General features: G+C 36.4%; 1 protein-coding gene across 2 annotated transcripts in view; it reads right to left on the reverse strand.

The window, feature by feature from the left end:
- The window catches only part of SLC2A9 (solute carrier family 2 member 9), a 79,858-nt gene that overhangs the window by 31,045 nt on the left and 31,189 nt on the right, over positions 1-17,624 (reverse strand). For both annotated transcript variants that reach the window (XM_083861224.1, XM_083861225.1), the window contains exons 7-8: positions 12,731-12,918; positions 7,497-7,607 (exon numbers count right to left, since the gene is read on the reverse strand). In XM_083861224.1, coding sequence (XP_083717350.1) covers positions 7,497-7,607; positions 12,731-12,918 — 299 coding nt within the window. The remainder of the gene's footprint in view (positions 1-7,496; positions 7,608-12,730; positions 12,919-17,624) is intronic.

Raw genomic sequence — 17,624 nt, forward strand, 5'->3', positions numbered from 1 at the left:
GGTAACCTTATCTAAGACCACTGAAAAAATTGTTCATTGCTTGAATGGCTTACAAATATGCATTAAATTCCTATGACAATGTTCTTACAATATATAATTTTTAAGTGTCATTATGTTGAAGTGAATTATAGTTTCTTGTGTTTGCATTTTGACTATTTTGTAATTTCAACGTCTCTCTGAATTTAAGCTTAAAACATTTAAAATTTGAGATTTAAATCTTTTTAGCATATATTACATCTTAATTAACCCAAAATTTATTTTAAATTTCTTTTTTTCTCAAGTATAGACTAAGCATTTAGTCATTACTTTGGATAATTATTGTAATTAGAATATCCAAACAAAAGAAATCCATGCAGCAGAAAACTTTGCTCAGACAAGTGATTTTAATAGTGATACTTGTGCAGTTACACCTATTTTGAATTTATATTTAACATATAATGTAATGTAAATCACAAAATCTCAATACTTATCTGCTAGCGAACAACACAATGAAGAATTTCTTAAAAAGCTGTTACTTGAAACTCTGCTAGTCTGACTCATTAAAATAGGCTAATACATATTTTGTCATAACTAATGTACTTTTCATGTTTCATAACTACTAAAATTACTAATTACACTTGGCTTTCTTATGAGAAAAATAAAAGAATTTTATGAAGATTAAAATGTACCACCTCAAATAAGTGAAAGTCAGAATCACACAACTGTTTGCCATATCATTTAAAGACTGAATGCCATCTTCTGCACATCCCTTGAGGAAAAAAATAAAATGGGCAAGTAAAATGAAATCTGGAATAATACCCTTAACTCTGGGAAACAACATATCACTTCACTGCGAGGATCTAGAAAAAATGTCTTAAAGCAAAGTACAGGGACACCTATGGATGAAATGCCTTGAGAGGCAAGTGCTTCTCCCTCAGTCTGGGGTTCACCAGTAGATTTTAGGACAGGTTTGTCTGTCCTAAACACACGTTGATGTTGCACCCTGAGCTGATGTTCCCCACCAGAGATATGCTCTGTGATGCTGCAGATCACTGAAAGCAGCTCTCTGCAAAGATTTTGCAGTCCTTATTTCTTTAAATGGTGAAATATACTAATTTGGACAATTTCCACAGCTTCCATAATAGAAGTACAGAATTTTAAAAAGACCTGCAAAAAGACCTGTTATTAAGATCTTATGAGGTCCACATGTTTTAAAACTGCAACAGCTTCACTGTCAAAACCCCTACAGGATGGCAGCAATTTCCCATTATGATCAATGAATACATCTTGCAAACACACATGACCACACAGACACCGAGAGACAACTTTAATGGCTTTGAGGGCTAAAAAATTATTTGATATGTCTGTAAGACCCATCTTCTGCAACTTCTGCAAGACACATCTGCAACTGATGTTTCATGTGTAATTGGGAGTGGATTATATGTTCAGCAATAAATGCTGCACATGTAATTTGACATACTGTGCAATTTCTCTTATTTTCTTCAATGCTGGATTGATGGTCAAGCAATAATGATAATCAAGCAATCTTGGTTTTATACAGCTGGGGAGTTTTGTGTTAAAACAGGACTATGCTTCTCTTAAAGAGAAGAAGTTCATAGATGCCTCTCATACAAAACATGGGACAAATGTGATATATAGTTTTCACTTGTAAAACTCAAAGCAAAACAAATTCCAGTAAGGAAGGACAGTTTGGACTTAGTCTTCTTCAACAGCAAGTTTCCCTGGTGAAAGCAATGCTGTTTTTGAGGTTGTAAACAGACAACAATTTAATTTTTTTGTTATGATTATACAAATCCAAAACTTGTTCACTTGCAAAACCCACTAAGATGCTTATGACTCATAAGTGGAAGATGATTCACCAGTTTCCAAGTATTTATAGTTCTGAATGCTCCACTGCTATGCACTGGTAACTGCTACCTATTGAAGATCTATATCAAGTCAAAATATACTGTACAGTAAAATAAATGAAATAACAAGTGTATGTAACAAATCCAGTGTATGCTCAAGTACAGACAAGAGAACATTACAACTGTTTCCTGTGATAACACCTGAGTTATGTGCCAGGTTGTGTAGGCTGATACTTGTTTCTGTGTGATCATAAACATGCATTTGTAGAAACCTATACCCAGTCATGATGATTAACACAGCTGAAATTACTGAAAATGTGCAAAAAATATTGCAACCAAAATTGTCTCAACACAAGTGTTTCGTGATAAAAAGGCAACTGATATACAAACTACTTTAACAGTTCACACTGCTTACTTCTGTCTGTCAGGAAACACTTGTGAATAAAGTTAAAGAAACAAATGTCAACCTTTTCACTTGAGTCAGCTGCAAATACCAGGGCTGACATAATGAAAGCAGAGTGCCTAGATCAGACAAACTTCCTTGGGTAAAATGAATGTGCAAGAAAGTCCTGCAGTCCAAACAGGGGGTTGCTGCATATTATTCCCTACTTATTTCCTGGCCCTAAATTATACTAAGCAAACCCTATCAGGTTTTCTTGATGTCACAGCTCTGTGAAGAAGTTTGCTCTATAAGTTAATGTCAAGAATAGCCACACTTTCTTTCTATGTATTTTGGATAAAGGTCTGAGTAAGACTCTGTGATGAGATTCAGACTTAGCATGGCAAGCTAACACTACGTTATTTCCATTTTAAATATCAGGATTAAAATTGATAACCTCATTTATATCGGTTTATGACACAATGTGTAGTATCTTGTGCCCAGGAAAAGGAGAGGAACAGCAGACTCAGAATTATACATTGAGGGGTTTTGGTTAATATTTTGATGCATATCCATTAGTCTACTGTATGAATTATTAATTTTAAAACAAAAAAAAAGGAGCTATTGTATTTAAGTACCCAAACTGGAATTTAGAGGCCTAGCATCAACTTTGACCACATAAACACAAGCCTTAAATAAATCTGCCTGCAAGGCTCACATCAATTTTCCTGTATCTGTATTAAAGCCATGACAGGATAAGATCTTACACAACTATTGCAGGTACTTGTGTAAAGATTACTCTCAGTAAAGCATGGAATTGATTACTATATTTCTAAGCTCAGTCTGAAGTATTTTGCAGTAAGGCATCCTTAGAGAGCTTCACTTGGCAGTGAAATTTTCTATTCACTAAAGATTTTCTCATTCCCAGGAGCAGCACAGCCAAGATGTAGCCCATGCAAGGACTTCTCTTAGCCAGCCACTTTTTCCTCAGCAGTGCTTGGCAACAGCCCCTAGGGCAATACAAAACCACTAATTTCCTTATTCCTATTCTGTCCCTTCAGTAAACTGCAGATATTTCTGAAGTAAAGCTCCTTCTAGTGATGATTTGGTTGTTAAAAGCATTAAGCTTTATGTTAAGCTAAATGTTTACGCTATAAAAGCCAGACTAGATCTCAACCTTGACCTGTGACAGCTTTTTGTGGCTAATGCTTTATTTTCTAGTGGTAATATTTGAATGCCACAATGCTGATCATCCTGAATAGATTGATAAAAGAATTACTCAAACCTAATGCTTTTAATACTCAGTAGCAGGAGATATATCTTCAAAACTTTCGATTTCTGAATATATTCTACCAAAAAAATTGTAGTACATAAATGCAGCTTTTAACCATGTACAACTTGGGTCTTAGAAGTGGTGTTGTAAGGTAGATCTTCATGATGAGACTTTTTCTTCTGGAAGTCACCTCATGGTTACTTCAACACACGCAGTCCTCATAAGTTCAAAAAAAGTCTTACTAAATATCAAATTCTAACATAACTTCCTAGGAACTCTCAAGATTCTAGTATTTTTCACCCCATTCTTTTCACTTGCTAAGACTGGCTGTTACTTGAACATATTTCTTTCTCTCTTGACCACAGTAGACCCAGAGTTTCAGCAGAAATATCTTGTATCATCCTGTGGAAACCATGGAGGAAATGTGTTGGTGATGAGAACACCTATGGAAGTGTCTGGAATACTCTTTATCTAAGCGTGCCATGCCCTGAGCAGGGAATATTTCCTTCTATATTGAGATCTGTTAAAAGTAAAAGAAACAAAGAACAAGTCTAAGAGTCCTTTCTCATGACATCCTAAAGCAAATTAAAATCAGCTCACTGAAGAAGGCTGGCTTCCCTGACTTCTGTGTGATACTGCAAAGGATTTCCTACATTCTTTTATGGTCTAGTACTGCAATGCATTTTAACTTATCCCAGGCTTCACACAGATTGTCTCTGTCACAGGCTTTTAGTAACACCTCCATGCATCATCCTATGGGAAATACTTAGGGCAGAATCTTCTCAATATAGTCACATCTAGTCTTCCTCTGAACATTATAAGAAAACCAAGTGTGGTGCCACAGATGGCAAATTAGATGTGGGATGCTTAATTTGAATAAGATTCCCTTTTATTCTATGCTGGCTTCATGGAGGAGGGAAGGAATCTTTTCAGACATTTTCTTCTGTCTCCCTTTCCATTCCCCCTGCTGCTGTGCTAAAGAAAGGTACTGGAAAATTGCTCTCTTTGCCTATTGTGAAGTTGTTGTAAGACAACAACTAAAATTAAACTGAATTACTAAAAATTAGAAAATAGCAACAGTAATCAACCTTACTGAAGAATAACTAAGTTTGTGGTATGCCTTTAGTTTAGAAGTTATAGAACAGACTTCTAATAAACACAGGGAATTATTTAGGTATATTCCATCCTGCTTCAAAGAATTGTATCAGGTTAGGTAACTTACTGCTGTAACATCTATGAATAGTAAATCTATTCAGTATTTAATTCCAGAGGACACAAAATTTCAGAAATAAACTGAAATTAATGGGCACCCCCCTAAAAAGTATTTTTCTATCCAGTTCTCTAAATCAAATCTCTGCTAAGTACAATGGGTGGAATTCTCTCTCATTAACCAAAAAAAATACAGAAAATTTATATTGTCTCCCTAGAGAGAAGCCAGGGCATCAGGTATGCAATGCTACAATACAAGTATTACATGAAGTAAATTAGGAAGTGTTAGTGTAAGTGGAAGTTGCCGCCAATTATGTGAACAAAAGGAAATTTATGAAGCATCTTTCATCTTTCAATGTCTTGTTAATATGGCTTTTGCTGGAGAGGAAGAAAGATGGAGTTGTTAGGCAAAGTATGCTACAAGTGGGCATATCAAGGGATCTGAGGCTGTACAGAGCTATGAAAAGAATGGAATATTAATTGTCTTTCCTTGTGGACCACATCAACATTACTATTGTGCTGCTGCTCCCAAGGGATGCGTTAAAGGGAGACTTTCAAATTTTTTCACAGTTTCAGTATTTTATCTCCTGAATATTACTTTGCTTCTCTGTGAAATACATCTCTGTTTCACAGTTTTCCTTTGGCATTCCTAAGGGTCTCATTAATGGGGGTCACCAATACCTAAGTATTCTTACTGAGGCCCAATCTCATGACCACGTAATTTATGCATAATGATCACAGATGGTACATGATTTCTAATGGGCATTTCCAATTCCTATTTCATTTAAGAGGACAGAAACTATACTTCTGTAACTGATTACCTATACTGAAATCTTGGAGTTTATTGTAAATAAACTCTGGTTTCTGCTAGCAAACACAACATCAAAAATACATGTAAAATTAAGTTCTCTTCTTGCTTTCTTCCGTTTCCTCCCTGAGTAGTACAAAAGGCATGCACCTGGCATAACATTTAAGGCTGTGAAAGAGACTTTAAAAAAAATTGTCAAAAGGAGACACTGGGAGAAGTTGAAAGTGGGAGGAATCCCCTGTCCTAGTTCTAGTCATGAAAACTTGATGGGAAATAACTCCAATAAATAAGCTGCAAAACCTTAACTGAAAAACTAAATCCATGTTGTTTTTCATTTTAACAATAGCAATGAAACATTTATGAAGATTAAGGAAATAAAATTAAGGCTAAAACGCAGTGTGTCTTGAACTGAGAAATTGGAAAGAAACAGAGATACTGGTATGTCAGCATTTCCAGAGGCACAGCAGGTAGCATTAAGAGAAAAAGTCTTAAAAACCCTTCTCTTGAGTACAAAAAGTTACCACACATCCCAGGAGCCAAAGCACACCCATCCACTTCATTATGTATGAGGAGTGTGCTCTGAATAAGCCCACAAACTGACAGCACAGAAGGAATTGAAAAGATTACAGACCCTATTTATAGAATGGCTTTAATATAATGGAATCATTCCATGTAATTATCATCTGTTTTCACATAAAAGAGGTGTATTCTTCACTTAAATCAGTGGTAGAATTATCATTATTATTTTTCCATATATCTTAAACAAAGAAGGATGTGTGCAGTATCACAAAGAAGAAACTATAAGAGATAGGCACTTTCATATTTCTCTATTTCTGCCTATTAAAACGAATAACAAAATCAGTCTCTTTAATTAAAAAAAAATAGTCAAAAACAGATTTGTGGAAAATCTATAACATCAGAAGATATTTGTGACCCTGTATAGTCCTTATGTCTTAGACTATAAGAAAACACACCTGACAACTGGACTTAGTTTAACATTTTGTAGGTCACAAGCACTTACTCTGCCACTGAAAAGGACTCTTTTTCCAAAACCATTCTTCTGACAATTAAAAATGCTTTCTGCTGTGTTCAGTATTATTCCAATACTGTTGGTATAGAATATATGAAGAAAAAATTCTAACAAAGAAAGGACTACTCCCTTGTTTGCAACTTTCCATTCCAAAGGTTTTTCCCATTGCTTCATATTTATTGCATCACAAACATAAATGTATTTCCTTTAGCAATTAATTGTGTAATCACCTACTAAAACTTGGAATTTTAGTTTGCTCATTGTATTTTTTTTCCCTAGTCAACTTTTCAATTTTGAAATAGGAAGGAAAAAACATGTGCGTGGATGAGTTTTCCTATTAACATATTCCTCTACATTCAAAGCAGGGCAAAGGACCTGCTCTGGAGCTCATGTATTAGGAAGGGATGCCTGTTTGTCTTTAGGAAGAACTGAATACCACGTGGGACCCCCTTGTTCTGGCTGTGCTGTTCCACCTCCCTGGGTGGCTGTTTCTGCCAGCCACACTGAACACCTGTAGCTGTTGTGTGCCTGAGCCTCCTCTAAGCAGTGCTGCTGCTGCCCAGCAGGCACAGGAAAAGACTCTGAGATGTGAATAAACTGCTACCAGATAAGGTTGTTCTACCAAGTGAAATAATTTATGAGTTACCACTTAATATACTTTGGCTGTTGCTCTTTCTATCTTCTTTGTCTTCATATATACAAAGCAGTGCATGACATACCAACTTTTTCTGTTCCTTATATGGATCTAAACTTAAAGAACATCTTAAAAAATATTCCAATTTAAAATTTTGGTTTAGATTTAAAATTAAAAATAATATTTTTAATTGCACTATCAACCATTACATTTAATCGACATACTATTCTTTTTATATTTTAAGTTGTAAAAGAAAATAAAACCTAATAATATTTAAATATCAAGCATGCTAATGGATTTTTATAAGCATACTTACAGAAATAACAGCAGCCAGAGTCTCAACAGCACCAGTACTTAGTGTAACATAAGGGATTGTTTCACGATCGATCCCAGATTCACTAAAGATGCTGTTTGTGTAGTACCAGATCTGTATGAGAGAGAATAAAATGAGTTATTAATCATTATAGGTTAAACTTATTGGTATTCAGTCCAACCATCTAATCTGCTTGAGGTGAGACTTGTCAGAACTCTGAGCACTCCCAAATCACCGAGGGCCAAACAGGACAACAGATGTAGGGAAAGTGCAAACTCCAGGTGGATGAGGTACAATGCTGCTGTAGTTCCACTTGCAGACCCAGGCAGAATTGCAAACAGCTTCAACTCAATTTAGCTTAATTCACTTTAGGAGTAAATCAAAGAAACTCACTTTAAGCTTGAACAACAGGATACAAATAGGTTTTGTGTGGCTTACCAAGCAGGTTCGTGTAGCTATATGGAATAATCCAATAAAGCATGTAACAACAGAGGAGAGGACAGGAAAGAGATGTTGTGAGGGGCTGAAGAAGCTGCTCATTTTTGGTGTGAGGTGTTATCTCTGCTTTAACCTTACTGGAGAGTGGACATCTGCAGTCAAGCCATCCCCCCAGTCTTTCTTTATTATCCACAAAAAGAAAAGATACTTTTAAGATTAGTGTTGCTTGGGGAAAAGTAAAATGCTGGTTTTAGGATGAAATTAATCATAGGCTTGAAGTAGCTGTCACTAATGGACAGAAATGCAGGTTGCATGACTTAGAGGAAGTCAATCATGTTTAGTCAGTAAAACCATATGCAGCAGTGACAATATCCAGGCAGAGAATATATAGTGGAAACATTCTAAAATAGCAAGTCTGGTGAGCGTCAGAGTCCCATTCACATCAACTATGTTCAGAAACCTTACATTTATGTTTGACTCGAGGTGATAGGAAAGAACTAGCCAAAGATTTTGGCTGCCAAAAGCATGCAAGAAGAGGAGAAAAAAGATAATTGATTTAGTAGAATGTAATGAAAAATGCTTGAAATTACTGATTATCAAAAGAAAATAAAGTTTTAAACCACAGGTAATTGATCTGTGACAACAAAACTCAAAGCCCTAGATAAAGATGGTACTAAACATTAAAGTAGCAGTGATATTTTTTCCCGTATGCTCTCAATGGTGCAAGCCCTAACAGGGCAAGCACTGCTAAATACAAGGCTTGTCTGATGGATGGAAGTGTTATGATTGCATGAGGAAAACCCTACTATCTGCCAGTATTATGCATTTGCTACATCTGTTTGTTAAGAAACTAACTCAGCAGTTTTGTAAAAAAAAAAAAGTAATTTTAAATTCCCAACTATCCCTTCAGCAAAGTGGCTTGTCCCAGGTCAAAGAAGAAACTCCAACTCATATTACATAGACCCCGAGTAAAATAACACTCCAAGGAGTAAAAAGCCACCTTATCACCTTACAGATAAAGAGAAACTGATTGAAGACTTATGCCTACTGCTGGCACATCAGCTTTCATCAGAACAGATGCAGTGACAAGAAATTATAGCAACAAACTTCTCTACATGAAGTAATCTGCCTTTGTGTAGGACATGCTGGAGTTAATGCCCTGCTGACACAGAGCACAGACAAAGCCAAGGAGCAGCTCCCAGTCCTCTCTGAAATGGTTATGCTCACTCAGAATTTTGGGGCGACCCAGTACTCTGACAGTGTATTCACTTCCCATATATTTATAAAGTATATAAGCAGAACAAAGTAGCACAAAAACTGGGGTAAAAATAGTTTTCTTCATCATACTACAAGTTACATGATTGATTTAGAGCAGTAAAGTTAGAAAACATGTAATTTAGGTATTTCACCCTTATTATCAGTTTTGTATAGCAGCTAGATCTTCTAAAAACAACAAAGATATTGCAAGTATGCACAATTCAAGAGAAGAAAGAGACTAAAGAGCCACTAATGCAATTAACTCATGAATGAAATTTGCCAGAATGCAACAAGAACATAAAATGTTTTGCAAGTGGTTTCAGAAAAGAGTATGACTGACCACAAGATTAAAAAACTGTCAGAGCAAAACCAGGATGAGATTCACAGACTTATTACTCTCTGTAGCAGTACAAAAACAAATTAGAATAAAAATTAACAAAGTGTACAATTTTCAAGACAAAAACTGAATGTTTTTCAGCCTGTCTACCATTAAGGAGAGAAAAAATATTGGCAAATTTGCTAGGCATACTTACTAGGCTAATGATCACTTTTCTAATTTCATTTAAATTATTTTTCTAACATAGTTTTTGTTAGCTAATGATTTAATCAGCTAAGAAAATTAGCTAATGATTAGGCTAAACGTTTTTGAATGAAAGAGCTGTGGAAAATAATGCAGAAGGCTCAAACACTAAATGGCAACAGTGGAGACACAGGCTGTGGCTCACTGCATACTCACCCCTTCTTACACTGCCTGGTGTTCTCCACATCAGCTGTGAAGTGCTCACCATGACAGATCTTTTGCACATTGGAAACATGCATTGTTCCACAGATCCATCCCAGAATAATTTCTTTGCACCCAAAATAAAGCCTTAAGAACAGACTTTACAGGAACCTAGGGATCCCACTGTGGGAATGACTCCCTTAGTCATATATGTCATACATACATGCTCCCATATGCCATACAGTGTATTTCTTGACATGAAAAGGTATAACCTTCACCACTGAAAACTTCACCATAGTTTTATGACTTCTTTAGAACTGAGATAAAGTGGTGGAGGATAAATAAATTTACTATGGCTTATATGTATCAGATAAATGTTAACAGAGTAAAAGAGACTAATAAGAAATAATTGTTTAGGTCAGGCTGTCTTATAGTTTGTTATAATTGAAAACATTAACGTGATCACAGCTTCACCATGATTTCTGTTCCATGTGGAAATAAACAAATGTACTGTTTTAAGCAAAACAAATTTTTATTTGAAGTAAAAATCTTCAAAAAGAAGCAAGTGTTCTCAGGTACCAGCAGGATGATTACAGAAATCTGCCAGCTGGCGCTTTCCCTGGAGGACGACCTGAGATTCTCGCCTGAAGGAATCCCAACTTTCCCATATGCCCTGTCCAGATGGAAGTTGTGGAAAAGACCAGACTGACTAACAGGGCACTACAGACAAAGCAAATGAGTTAGAAGGAGCCTTCCCTGCCAGCAAAACCTGGCTGATGCTGGCTCAGACCCAGCAGGTTGGTTCAGATGCACTCAGGCAAACCAAGACCCAGGTTCACCAGTGTCTGTCACACCTGGACCTGTCCTCTCACCTTGGAGTTTGAGTGACTTGAGCAGCATCAGCCAGGAAAGCCAAGCAAAAGAGACAAGGTTTTGAAGGCTGGTCTCTTCTTAATCAGGTGATCCAGCTATTTCTCTTGGCCTCTCTTTTAATTTTCTTGGTTTTACTATTAACTGTTACTAACAACTGTTTAAATAATCCATTTCATAACGCAATTTTTGTGTGAATATTTTTTTTTCATGTTTGGTGACGTTGCATGAGAAGAGAAACAAAGTAATAAAAAAGGAAGGCTTGAAATAGCCAACTCAACACACAGGTTTCCTGACAAAGACACTTTTTCTGAGGCATATTTTCAGAAAGTGGCCATACAACGACACTTTTAAATAACACTGGCAACCATTTTGGACTGGAAATGTCTGACTATCCAACCATACCCTCACTTAAGCCATGAGAGTGTGCCTTTGTTCTGCCACAGAATACTGGACAATTTCTATAAACTTAACTATCCTCAAAGTCACAAAACTTTTCCATTTCCCCTGAAAATTTAGCTGTGACCGTTTTTTAGGCAATGTGCTCCATTATTTGAACACTCTGTTTATTACTATGAGTGTCGTTTTTTCCCCTTATGTGTTGATAAATCTTAAAAAGACTGAATGACAAGATAATTCTGGGGTTTTTTTCTCAAAAATATATCCACAATGAGGAATAAAATAACCTGCCATTAGCTCTGAAATGCTGCCATTAGAAGAAAACATCACCTATACAAACATTATTATAGTTTACCCCACAGGATGAAAAAACTCTTCTATTTCCCTCTGAGTATTTTATAAAAATCTTTTCGATACCAGAGTTCCAATTGCATTAATCTTTTAAATGGTCTTGGACAAATTACTTTTATTTGGAGTCTTAAAGCTACAGAGACACCTGAGATAAGCCTGAGCTAGTGTCCACAGATACAAAAGCACAAAGCCCTATTAGTCCTGGGGGGAAAATCTATCTGGAGTTTGCTGCAGAGCACAGTGAGATTTCCTTGTGGCAGCAAGAATATTGCTTTTTGTAAATATAAGCAAGTAATGCCTTTGAACTGTGACAAAAACCCCTTTCCCTTTGAGATGCTTCATGACAGTATTTTTTTGGGGCAGGATAAAGCATCTAAGCCAGATGCCACAAGCTGAGCAAGAATAGTTCTGACTGGATATAAAGAAAACTTTTCACAGTGTAAGTAGTGTAAACACCTGGCAGAGGTTGCCCGGGAGGGTTATAGACCCTTCACCCTTGAATATGTTTAAAACTCAACTGCACAAGGCCCTCAGTAGCCTGAGACAACCTTGAAGTCATTCCTGCCCTAAGCAAGGGCTTGGACCAGGTGGAGGGATCTTCCAACCTAAACTGTCCTATGGCTTTCTCACATGGGCTCAGATAGATGGTAAAGGAGACTTCTGACATTCATTAGCCTCAGACATGTTAATGGTCAATAGGATTTGCTATTTTATGTCGTATCCCTCTTTTGCTTCACTTTCCAAGGCAGGAACATTGAAGCAACAAAAAAATCAAATATGCAGTGCAACCTTTAAAATTACTTATAGGAAGTTTTTGTGACTTCTGCAAGTACTGAACTGAATGAATCCAAGCTGAAATGTCTACTGAAAAAACTCTGAATAAGCATGGGGCATACCCAGAAACAGAGAGTCTGAGTATCAGAAGTGAAAGCTGCATGCTCTTTTTTTGCTGATCTCTTCTACCTTTACATGTATTCTTTCAAAGTTAACACAACATGGCTTACCTCAAACTCTTTTGTTTTAAAAGCCCTCAAACAAGACAGATCTCTGCGGATCTTCCCACACGCTGCTCTCACAGAGTCATTACTAAGAAACAGCCAAAAAAGGGAACTCGTAGAAGTTGGTAAATGGTACAACCCAAACCTGTCATAAAGGAAAGGAGCTCCCCAGGAGATGCCATGGCCTGAGGAAGGACACTTACAGCATTCAGCCCACAGAGCTGGTAGCAGCCCATGGTGACGACCACGGTGACAATCTGCCATCGCACCGCGCGCGTCCTCAGCAGCTGAACGATTGACACCATCTTGGTGTTTCTCTGGACTCGAGACTCTGCCAAAACTTCTTCTATTTCATGGGACACATCATCCTTCCCAAGGAATCTCTGAAATGCTATAAAGAGAGGACATATACTTTAGGCCAAACACTTGGCACTGTGTGCATTTATAACTGTCTTGCTTCTTTAAAATGGAAATATTTGGAACAAACAGGAGGTATATATGAGCTACAAATTAATTATTCTTCCACCAACAATATCATTCTGCTCTGGATGTGATGTGGTTCCTCCCCACTATTGAGTTCAGAAACTGAAACAAAACTATAAATTGTCTCCCTACAAGATCTCTCCTGTGTTATTTCATATATATTAATATAGCCTAAGGTCCAGTGAAGAGTGAAAATCATATGTGACTTGAAAATATTTATTACCAAAGCATCTCTGAACATTATTTAACTTGGCTACTTTTTCAGCCTAACAGTATAGCTGGCTTCATTGCTGGAGATAGAATGAATAAAGAAGTAGTGAGATGTAAAGATGCATATAAGTCTGGTAAACCAAGAAAAGGCAGACATTGGAAAGGAATAGCTACTACTCTTCCAATTACCTCTTAATTTTATTAGCATATAGACAAGAATTCACTTCATCAAGGTGATTAATATTGGAAATATTTACCCAGAGCAGTTCAAGACTTCATGTTTGTCAATGCTGGCGTCATAGGAACAAATTTACATGGCCAGTGTAAGCAAGCAAGCAAGCAAGCAACCTCCCTCATCTCCCCAGAAAGACATAATTTAGTATTTTACACTGATTTCTTACCAGAATAACTTTCCACTGTGAATAATACAGGCTTTCCACCTCACACCTCCTCCAAGATAGAGATACCTCCAACTGGACATGATGTGTCTCCACCAACCTTGTTTGACAGATACTGTCTATGCAGGTGATAGATTTGTCTCAAATCTAATGAACATACCCCAGGGGTTGGCATTTTAAGAGATGTTTAAAATGCTCATCATCTCAGAGTGACTGCAGAGAAACAATGACATTACATGGACCCCTGCAGCAAGGACTTGTGATCTAGTAGGATGCTAACACTCCAAGAAATCCTTTACACAGCAAGTCACTTAAAATTGTTATTTTTATTAAATGAATAAGTTCATTTAGTTTACCTAAGAATCAAATTATTTTTCTTAACCACAGCTTTACATAACATTGCCTATAAACAAATTACCACATATTTCAGTATGTTTACACAATTTTGAATCATAAAAAGCACTTTGACAGCCAAGAAAACTAGAGATACTGACTAGTCATGGTTAATACATCCAGACTTCATTTAGATTTTGAAGTTTAAAAATTTTATCTTTACCCAGTAGATGAAAAGGCCAATTAGTGGCATTTCATTGTAGTGAGGGATAGATCACACAAATGAACTGGTGGCCTCCCCAGTCCCTCTCTGACACTTAGGTGAGTGCACAAGGCTGCATATTCTGCTTGGCTCCCAATCTGGTGGTGCAGGGAACTAACCTGAGCTCTGGGCCAAATGTTCCTGAGGCACTTAGAACTTCTAATGCATTCCAATGGATCTCACACAATTCTCCTTAACAAGAAGGATGATTTTTTTAAGGGATGAACCACCTCTGGGTGTTGAGTCAATTCATAACATTCATATATTCTGATAACTGGTTTATCTCTTGTGAGAGGAGAGGTCAGAATTTTTAAATCTCTCAGTAAAAGCATGAGATTTATCTTTTCACACAGGCTGTACAATCAGAAATGAATTAAAAAACTGAGACCTCAGAACTAAAACTTTAATCTGCTCAGTTTTGTCCCTTGTTGCCCATTTTTTAATAAATGACATGCTAAACACTCATTTTAATGAGTGCTATGTATTTAAAGACAGTGATAAGAAATGTAAAATTAGAACAATGTGTGCCTACAGTATGTTTAAGTCAATGTCTCATACTGAAGTTACACTTTCCTCAGTACTATTAGAACGTCGATTGAGAAAAAATCAGATAAAGATGAGAACAATCAGACATGTATCACCATAGTCTTCCATGAAATAATGCTCTCAGATTTTTAAGCATCTGGTTTATCAGTGTAAATTAGGTCAGTGAATAGTTTTCTTTATTTTTCCTGTTCTTAGAATATTCAGCATTACTTTAGTACACACAAGTCAAAAATATAGGTGCAGTCAAGTAAAAAGATAGCAATCTGTCTTTTCTGCACAAGAGAGCTAGCTGTATTTCTAGAAGGATCAGGAACTAAAAAAAATGCAATTAACAAAATTGTCAAGTACAAGGCAGGAAAAACATAGACACCTGATTTCTTTTCTTTCCTTCATGGCATTCAGTAAAGAGATGTAAATGCCACCAGGCAACTTTGATGGATACTTAAAATTACCAACAAGTCAAGAAATGCCAAGAAATTACTATGCTATACATGCATATTGAATAGACATCACCAACCTTCTTGGAAAAACATTTTCCTGCTACTCGACACCTTTAATTTTCTTCCATTAGCAGTTTTTCAGTACCATAAGGATCATAATTTCATATATAAATAATGTGGAAATAAATTCTGCATTGGCAGAGAGATAGGGAAACTCAAAAGTCTTTCAATGTGTGATGTTCAATTTATTAGTTTTACATTCTAAACCCTGGCATTACTGGCACTGAGAAGCACAGCAGTTGTTCTTCTCCTTGCTGCAATGACTCATTTCCCTCCGTGACTGGCTGCTTCTCTCTATAGGGAAGCCTGATTTTCATGTAACACTTAAATCCATCTAAGGAGCTGCAGTTCTAGAAACTTTTAAAACTTTCCAGATTCCTATTTAATTCCCTTGGATCAAAAGCTTATAGAAGCTCAGCCTTCAAAAGCTGGAATATTGCCTTCATAAATAGGAAAAGAACTGGATGGTTCCAGTCAAGAGGAAAGAAGTCAAGAAACCCTTCCATTTACACCACCAGTTTTCATTCATCTCACCTAAGTGAGGGTGAAGCACCTGAAACAGGTTCAAAGAAGTGAAAAAAAGTCAGTTGGTACAATGCCTAAAACGAAACAGGCCTTTAAATTAACCGAAGATGGACACAACATCTCAGCTACATGGGGAATTACTAATTCTTTTTCCACTATAGTACTTCTAGGACTGTGGAAAGAAAGCAGTTGTCATCCACAGAATTAACATGCACACTTTGACAAGAAATTATAAAATATCAAAATGTATAAAGCCAGCACCAGGCAAGAGGGGGTAGAAAAAGAGATAAGTGGTCAAGTTTGGGCTTTATCCTTTGAAAAGAAATAGACAAAAAATTAAAATAAGCTGTGGGAGTATTATTGTCATCTGTTTCTCATGGACACATTCACTTCCCTGGTGATTAATTACATTAAATCCAGTGCCACACTGTCTCACACATCTTTGTCCAAGTTCTGCTTAAACAACCTCTTCTTTGGCCACTGTTTAGGACAGTAGAAATTTCCCTGTAATTACTCCATGTCAACATAGAAATAATTTACAAAATGAACTAAAGTTATTTTCATATAAACTGATTTTATTAGAGTACTGAGTATCCAGAAGTATTCAGGTGTCTCTTCCTAGATGAGATATAAGTATAAAAATGCTATTTAAATCTAAAAAATATTTATTATCTACTAGCATGTGGTATGGAAAAATTTAAGAAAAATATCAGGAAATATAACTGTGGGCAAATGACTTCAGGTTTTTCCCTCCATCTTCTTCTAAGTAAAGAGCACACAGATCTTTTTTGCGTTATTATCCAGTTAAGGATTACATCTTTACCTCTTTGTATGTGTGGTTTTACACACATCAACAGGCATGTTCAGGTTCACCTGAAACTAGCCAAGATGTACAGGTAAAACAAAACATATACACACCACCCTAAAACAACACAAGAATTGGTAAACAGAGTTGGATTAAAGGTCCAATGACCTAACATCCTTTCTAAAAGACAGGAGGTTTAAGAAAAGTTTAAAAACAAATCAGACACACCACAATCACTCCAGCTCTTGGCAGGTAAACATCTGAGATGAAGCCTTTACCATAAACCAGCAAGTGTAGTAGTCATGGTCATGTCTTCCTTTCCAGTCAGAATAGTTTATAATCTTTATAGACATACAAAACCCACAGAGAAACAAAAACAAATCGTATGTGCTTGTCGTCAGTCATAACAACTTATTTTAATCACTGGATTTGCAGTATCTTGTTCCTGCTGTAACTTTGGGTTTAACACCCCTCCAGTCCATGTGAGCCCCTCAAAGGGCTTTGTAAAAAATTGGCTACCTGCTTTTTTAAATCCAGAGTGACCTTGCTCTTTTGTCATATGAAACGGTACCAACCCTAATTCATCTTTCTAAAAATTCAAATCTATGAATCTCATTATACATATTGTAATCCTTCTTTCATAACCATAGGACTTATAATGTATGATTGAACATACTAGACGAAGAGGTTTTGTATGTCACCAAAAGATGTTGCTGTGACATTTTATCCAAGTTGTTTGACCCTTAAGACATAAAAAAGTTCTTGTTCCCTGGCAAGCTGGGATACCAGCTGAAATCCATTATTGATTCACATGACCTGCTACTGTAGCTGTATATAAAATGCAAGGTTCCTCCCTGTAACAATACACTTCAAATAAGACACCTCAACTCTCCAACTGCAAGTGTTTATAACCAGTGTTAGCCGTAACAAATGTTCCATTTTATCACTAATACTGATTTTATTTATATTTACATCATTGTGATACTCACAGACCAGGGGTGCACTTGGCATGCAACTAATGGACAGTAAATGTGA

Source organism: Zosterops lateralis, assembly GCF_965231275.1.
Source record: "Zosterops lateralis genome assembly, chromosome: 5".
Classification (NCBI taxonomy): domain Eukaryota; kingdom Metazoa; phylum Chordata; class Aves; order Passeriformes; family Zosteropidae; genus Zosterops; species Zosterops lateralis.